The sequence below is a fragment of the Odontomachus brunneus genome, unplaced genomic scaffold, assembly GCF_010583005.1.
Source record: "Odontomachus brunneus isolate Ranch 3 - 2012 unplaced genomic scaffold, Obru_v1 Obru_scaffold_096, whole genome shotgun sequence".
Classification (NCBI taxonomy): Eukaryota; Metazoa; Arthropoda; class Insecta; order Hymenoptera; family Formicidae; genus Odontomachus; species Odontomachus brunneus.
Window position 1 is genome coordinate 1,227,817 of NW_022639546.1, and position 7,425 is coordinate 1,235,241.

The 7,425-nt window shown below is 40.8% G+C and overlaps 1 protein-coding gene across 2 annotated transcripts in view; it reads left to right on the plus strand.

Annotated features, from left to right (window-relative positions):
* Positions 1-244: 244 nt before the first annotated feature.
* LOC116848493 (glutathione S-transferase 1-like) overlaps positions 245-7,425 on the plus strand; it is an 8,136-nt gene continuing 955 nt past the window's right edge. The window contains exons 1-5 of one of the 2 annotated variants that reach the window (XM_032824635.1): positions 245-389; positions 3,005-3,153; positions 5,327-5,385; positions 6,462-6,603; positions 6,735-6,899. In XM_032824635.1, the coding sequence (XP_032680526.1) occupies positions 3,013-3,153; positions 5,327-5,385; positions 6,462-6,603; positions 6,735-6,899 (507 nt within the window). In that variant the 5' untranslated portion in view covers positions 245-389; positions 3,005-3,012. Of the gene's footprint in view, positions 395-3,004; positions 3,154-5,326; positions 5,386-6,461; positions 6,604-6,734; positions 6,900-7,425 lie in introns of both variants that reach the window. The other variant, XM_032824636.1, reaches the window with a different exon arrangement.

Sequence of the window (7,425 nt, forward strand, 5' to 3'; positions counted from 1 at the left end):
TGTTCCCACCAAACTTCTCCGAGGCTAACCGCCGATAATTAGGAGTTATTCGAGAAAATTGTTGACTGAGACAAAATGTCGCGACTCGTCAGCGGACAGGCGATCTCTTCTTTAGAACTCGATGATTGTGACAAAACGTTACCGCGAATAGGATGGATGTAACGATCGGCGAATCGGCAAAAGTCGGCGGCGAAGCGCTCGCGACTGAAGCGACGCCTCCGGCGCTCGGTAGGATTGAGAACCTGTGGCGCATGATCGATCTCTCTCTTGCGTGCGTGGGATAGTGCGGCTGCACCGTTCACGCAGGGTTTATAAATAGCCTCAACGAGCTAGTTGGTTAGACAGTCTGCCATAATCTCGCCGAACGCCCCAGAGACTGCCATCCACAGGTTCGGTCTGTCGTGACTACTCTTCTTTCTTCTGTCTTTTCTTCTTTCTGCTATTTTCGCTCTTCAGTTTTGCTCTCTTTCTCTCTCTCTCTCTCTCTCTCTCTCTCTCTCTCTCGCTTCCTTCCCTTCCTTTCCCTTCTCCGTGTGCTCTGCACCGCCGTAAATAATCCGACGAAGCAGCTCGAGTGACAGGACTGCTTCAACGATCGCGAATTTGTGGTTCATGGTGCGCGAACTCGATTTCGCGAGGGATCCCGACCGGCGCTCGTATCGCAACACGTCGCTCTCGTACATGAACGCCGTCATTTATGAACGCGGAAGTTTGCGTAATCAATTTCCGCGCCCGCGGAGTGCGAAGACAAATGTGTGATGCTACGGTGCTCCACGGGCTCGCAATAAATTTGTCGTCTAGAATTTGGCGAGCTCGTCCCGAGGGTTCTCTCACGCTCTTACTGAAGGTGCTATCGATTCTTACTTTAATATATTGTCCTCCAATGTACTGACCTTCTTTTCTGACACCATTCTTACGATATCTTCCATTTTGCTTTGGTCAATTCCTTCGCATTTCTATTTTCTATGCATTTTTTGGAGGAATCTTATATAACGAACGTATGGTGGTCCGCCCAGTAATTTAACACTATTCAGTGAGTGAACAGTTTGCGGTATTTGTTACAATGTTAAAGTACAATGTCAAGGTGTTGTACTTTATATTTCAGGCGAATAGCTGATGGTAAAAATCACAGGTTGTGTAATTATGTGAAAAGAATACGTCGCTGAGAATACGTCTTTGCCTATCTAGATATTGAAGCTCGGTGCTCAAGTGTTCATTTACAAGTCCTGTGTTCATTTAAGTGTTCATTGTCTGGAGAGGTACTCTACTCCCGTATAGCTTCGAGCAGCAATCTTTTATTATAGATAAGAAAATCAAGATACAATATCTAAGACAAACGCGAAACGCGGAGTGTGGCACGATAGCGAGTGATTTCTTTTCAAGTGAATTCCCCGACTGATTAGAGCACTTGTGAAAGCTGCGAAGTGATCTTCGATAGATACATTCCTCCCGCAACAGTGAAAACTCAAATTACGCCGCCGACATGAACGTGCGCGATTTCGCCATTGCCATCGCGATTGTGTGCTGCTGCATCGTGTTATTAATATGGAGAAGAGAAATATTTGGCGACATCACGCAGCCAATCTCTACGCTAAATAGTAAATCAACATCGCCGCCTGAGACATTCTTGAACGACCCCGCGCGGAAGCACGTTCGTCCGGGAGAGAGAGAAAATTGGATCTTTCGCGTCGCGATGACAACGACGACGACGACGCGCGCGCGACTCGCCGTCTGATATTTCGCCAAGTTCCAACCGAAAGAAGTACATAGAACGCGATCTCGTTTGCGAATATTCCGCGCTGCTTTTCGCGCTAACACAACAGTCGGTGTTCGCGACGCCGACGTGCTTTCGAAGCTGGAGGAAGCCGGCTTGTGTCTCAAAAGTCACCGGGATCGTGCCGGGAGCGCGATCCCAAAGTTCAAAGATCCGTGACGTATAATGCCGTTAAAGAATCTGTGCCGTGACGCGATTAACCGGTCTTGTTGAGATAGGACGCGTTGGTGCGCGAGCGCTTTGCCTCAGAAGGATATCGCGCTGAAAGCGACGCGCCAATGATCTCGGAGCGAGTGACTTTCTCGCGGGATTAGTGTCGCTAATTTCGCGCCACATCTCGCACAGTCGCACAGGCAACCCTCCTGTCCTGACGCATCGGATCAACGCTTGTTGTTTCTCGTTTGAAAGTATGCGAATTCCCTTCGTGATTCTTTCAAGCTAATTTCAAGCGCGCTCCAAAAGCGCCGGGGATAAAATTTCCGCCGACGAGCGCGAGGGCTGCTTCGAAATTACACGGACTTGCAATATTACTCAGCGAGTGAGACGATAATTGGCAAACTTCCCCGCCGGTGTATGCGTTGTGTTTGCGCGACGGAGTGCGTTATTCCGCTTATGCGTCCCGTTATTGCGTCATTACGGTTATCTAAAGCGCGCTTATCTAAACCGGCGTGAGCAGGTGACGTTTCCTTTCAGCAAAAAGTTGCGGCGAATTTTGCCTGTCGCCTCCCCCGAGCATGCTCAATTCTGTTGTATTGTTTGCTGGCTTCTCGAATCGGGACACGCGCGCTTCTCGATCACTGCTTCAAGCCGGATCTCATCGCACATCTGTCTTCCGTCGCCATTCTCTGTGACGCCGGTAGATAACTGTTGATACCGATCATGAGGCCGATTCACGTCACTTAGGAAGGATTCTCATAAACCTCCCAGTTACGTAACCCGTGAAATGCCGAGGTCATCGCGAGGTTATCTTCCTCGTTGACGAATTGACGATAAAAACGAAATGATAAAAGACGGAACGGTCTCGAAAAATTTCCCTGTCCGATCTGACTCTACTGTCAAGACACAAAAATCGTTGTATATGCAACAATCAGTACCGGTTGACTTTTGTACTATAAAAGTTGTCGCGTATCGTTGAATACATTTCCACGTCGCTCGAGCACCTCCGGGACGACCCGATCGTGCCGGCTGCAATCGTTCGCAAACCGGCCTAATCGTATTTCGTTTTCGCAGATCGCAAGATGCCCATCGATCTTTACCAAATTCCCGGAAGTGCCCCGTGCCGGGCGGTGCGTCTGGCGGCGGCCGCCGTGGGAGTGGACCTGAACCTGAAGATGACCAATATCATGGCCGGCGACCATATGAAACCGGAATTTTTGAAGGTAACTCGTGACGACGGGAATCGGCGCGCAAGCAAAGAACCTCACATATTTTAGGCGGAAAGTGGCTCTCAGTTGCTGAGATTGAGATATGTTACGGTCCTTACCTTCCTGATAAAAAATTTCAATGACCAACAACCTTCTGAAATTAATAGTTTGTTGTCGCGGAAGTTTACAGGGACGCTGGAATGGGTGTGTGTGTGTGTGTAATTGATGATGAACTCGAAAAATAACGCAGAGAGGATCGTTATTAACGCAATCACGGTGTCCTTCTCATATTTCCTGTACGCTCAAACACATGAATGCTGCATCATTCTCACTAGACCGATAGTCATTAAAAATTTCCAACTATTAAAAAATTTACACTCGTTTCTAGCTACACGTTTCTTATAACTGTTAATTAATCTAGCAAACGGGAATGCGAGTCCACGGACAAAATGACATTGAGAATTTACATAGAATTTATGTAAATGTGTGTTGCCTTGTTTTACCATATTCAGCGAGAAATCTAATCACACATATGTAGAATTTTTCTGCAAATTCGATTTTCTTAAGCTTCTGAATTCAGGTGCGATCGTTTGATTTTAGGAGGTTGTGCCCATTAACATTTTATTAGGAAGGCCCAGTAACATATTTCAATTTCAGCAATGATGGAAACGACCGCTACCTTTTGAAGCACAGGATTTTCAAAATTTGAATTCTAATAAAATATTCATGCCACATTTCTAGACAGTCCAAGAGATCACACGCAAAAAATGACTTAGCAATATCAGCTAAACCGCTGTAGCTGATTCAAACTTAGTCAAAAGGCTAATCGTTTAGCTGTCACTGCTAAGAATTGGCTGACAGCTAAAATGCATTCGCTATGAAATACAAATATATTAAGTGACATTAAAAATGCACATTATTTCGAGTAGCTAAGAAAATGATAGTTATTACTAAATTTCTTGTTGTATACATATATTAAAGAAGTTTGCCGCACAGCTACTATCATTTGCTACAGTTACTTGTTTCTAGCTAATATTTCTCGCCTAAGTTTAAACAGCGAATAAATTTAGCTTCGGTATACGGAAAAAAGAGATGTGGTGCACCTAACAAAAAATATTTAGTTATAAGCAAATAGCTGCATCATTCTACATATCTTTGTATGATAGTTATGTGTATGGTTGATTTGACTTACTTTGGTGTATCAACTACATCAATGAAGTTGATTTCTGGTTGTGGCAACCAGAAATTAGTAAGGGGATCATTTTGCACAGACAAGCTAAATATTGATATAGTTGCATTAATCAATGCTATATTGCAAAGCAGCGATGTTAGAAAACAAAAGCAATTCACTACGCGCACAGCTAGAGATGTATACATGTGAAAACTGGTTCTGAGTGTATAAATATACATTTGTAGTTGCCGTGTAATGAGCCGCGTTTGTATTAATCATGTATTATCACTGCTGCAACATAAGTAACTCAGCCATTGCTCTTTGGTTACAGCAACCACATAAATAGTTGTTCCGTATTTTACTACTGAATCTGGTTGGCACAACCAGATTTCTGTATGGATCAACCATATTGTTTTTTCCGTGTAGTATCGACATTAGCTGTCCCTATTTCAGTGACACATCTTATCTGTCACAGCTATTTTTTAGCTCTGGAAGCTAATTTTTTTGCGCGCATTCTCTTTAAAATTAATTTTTTCTATTTTCCTATTTTTACAGAATAGGAGTGGTTTTATCGTGCAAAAATTGTGCAACCACTGTGCAACAAAATATTTCCATTTCTAATCATTTTTTGGTTCCTTATGTTCCTTTTTTAGGCAATTATTAATTTATTCTATGGAAAGTATAAAATAAAACAGCATATGATACAATTCCTTTTATTATAAATTATGAGATACTTAACACTATAATCTCACGGTGAAACCACTGTGCCTCAAAGGATTAAGTAATTCTCTCAGTGATTTTACTGATTGCGATGCTATAATACTTACAACTGAATCACCACAGCTGTAAGTATAGCATTTCAGTGCAGAATACACTGATTGTTCAGAAAGCGCAGTGAACAGTCAATATAATCGCAAGTGCGGTGAATGTTGTTTCACGAGGAGCTGTCTTGAAAATATACCTCCTCTTGTGCGATCGTGTGACTTTAAACGATCGTTATTATCTGTTTGGATCTAGATGAACCCGCAACATACGATACCTACGATGGATGACAATGGCTTTTACTTGTGGGAAAGGTACGGAGGCAACCTTATCTCAACATTTCGACGCGATCGCGCTAATGTTTAGACGGGACTGATCCCAATAGATACGCGAATACAAGTACAGATATAGTCATTTTACATGGTTATCAACCTATCGCTTCAGTACTTCACAGACGATATTCCTCCATTATGCTTATGGGAGGAAAGAAAAAGGGGAGATTGTACTTTTCATTCTATTGATTTCAAGTTATGTCGTTCGATCTGCTTCTCCCAAACCCATGAAGTATCTTTCTGACTCTTCGTTACTGTTTTCCGCTAATTACGATCTTACGTGCTATTACTTCTGGATCTCCAGATAGATATACTGAGAGAAAAATGTCTAGTATTTGTGTAACTAATAATTTAAAGAAATAATTACTATTAATTATGGTCAAGACAATTTTTTAGTCGATTATACTATAGTTTTATAATGATAATAATCTTATATGCATGTTATTACTACTATTTTTCGGAAGAAAATGATTTATGTTTAATTTGTCTTCAAACATATTCTTTAGTTGTTCCAACACGAAGATAGTAATAGTAACATGCATATAACGTTATTATCACTAACAATTATGCTACAATTGACTAAAAAATGATTGTCTGGACTATAATATATAGTAATAAATACCGAATACATTTTTCTGTCTGTGTGATACGTTTGTGACGAAAAAGAGTTGATCCTAAGGTAGCCCAGAAATCTGTGAAGAAATAGCACGGCACATCTGAAACATTCCACATATTATATCCGCATACTACGCTACGCGTATTATCGCGCGAGATCAACACAGCGAATAAAACATTAAAGCTCCTGTATTAATCTCACACTGAGAGAAGATTATAGTTGCTTTCGGCTATATTCTTTCAACTATATTCTTTTGTGGTTTTAGCCACAAAAGTAGTTAGAAAAAGCATTGTTTTAGTAAGTGTTATTAAAAAAATGGTTTTTCTACTTATTTTTGTGGTTAAAATCACAAAAAAGTGTAGTTGACGCCGAGAGCAACAATTTTCTCTCAGTGCACGATTGTACGCTACACTCGTTGCCTCAATTCGCGCGCACTTTGCAGCCGAGCGATCATGGCCTATTTCGTCAACAAGTACGCCAAGGACGATTCTCTCTATCCGAAAGATCCCGTGAAACGAGCCGTGGTCGATCAGAGGCTATACTTCGACTTGGGAAGTCTATACCAGTCGTTCGCCGAATATTACGTAAGTTTTTCTTGCGCCTGTTTTCCTGCCAATTACATGTAATCATGCGATGCAACACGCGCGATGGAAGCTGACTCACAAAATGTGAGCGACTGTTATTATAATATTTCAATTCAACGCGTTAATTGCAGTATCCATACATATTCACTGGAGTTAAGCAAGATCAGGCAAAGTTCGACAAGATCGTCAACACGATGTCTTTCTTCAATAAATTCTTGGAAAACGAAAAGTACGCAGCCGGGAAAACTCTCACAATCGCCGACCTCACCTTGGCCGTTACCGTTTCCAACATAAAGGTGAGTAATTGACTTTTCCGTATGCGTTTCGTGCCATCGATTCACCGGCAAAACGGCGAGTCTGCGCAAAACAAATCGCGAGTCCAACACTATACGATTTCGAATTGTACTAGAAAAGTGTGAAAATTATTAGAATAATTTTTTTATTTCTTTATTCATTTTTTTAATTGTTCTTCTCAGTAAATAGTTAATTCCAGCAAATATTACAAATTATTATCAAAAACTTATTCCTATATTATAAATTATTATATTCCTTATAAGTTAAAAAGATTACGGATTTGTATTACATATTGTAAATTATATAAATAAAAAATAGATAGATAAAAATTAGATAGATAAAAAATGACGGATATATCATATATTTTATTAGATTCCCTTAGTTGTAAGATGTATTTTGCACAAAAGTAAATTCACATAGGAAATAGCAGGTTACTTATATACTGAGAAAAATACTTGAAAATTTATTTTTGAGATATAAAGTTTATTTTTGTGAAATAATCCGTCGTTATATATATATATATATATA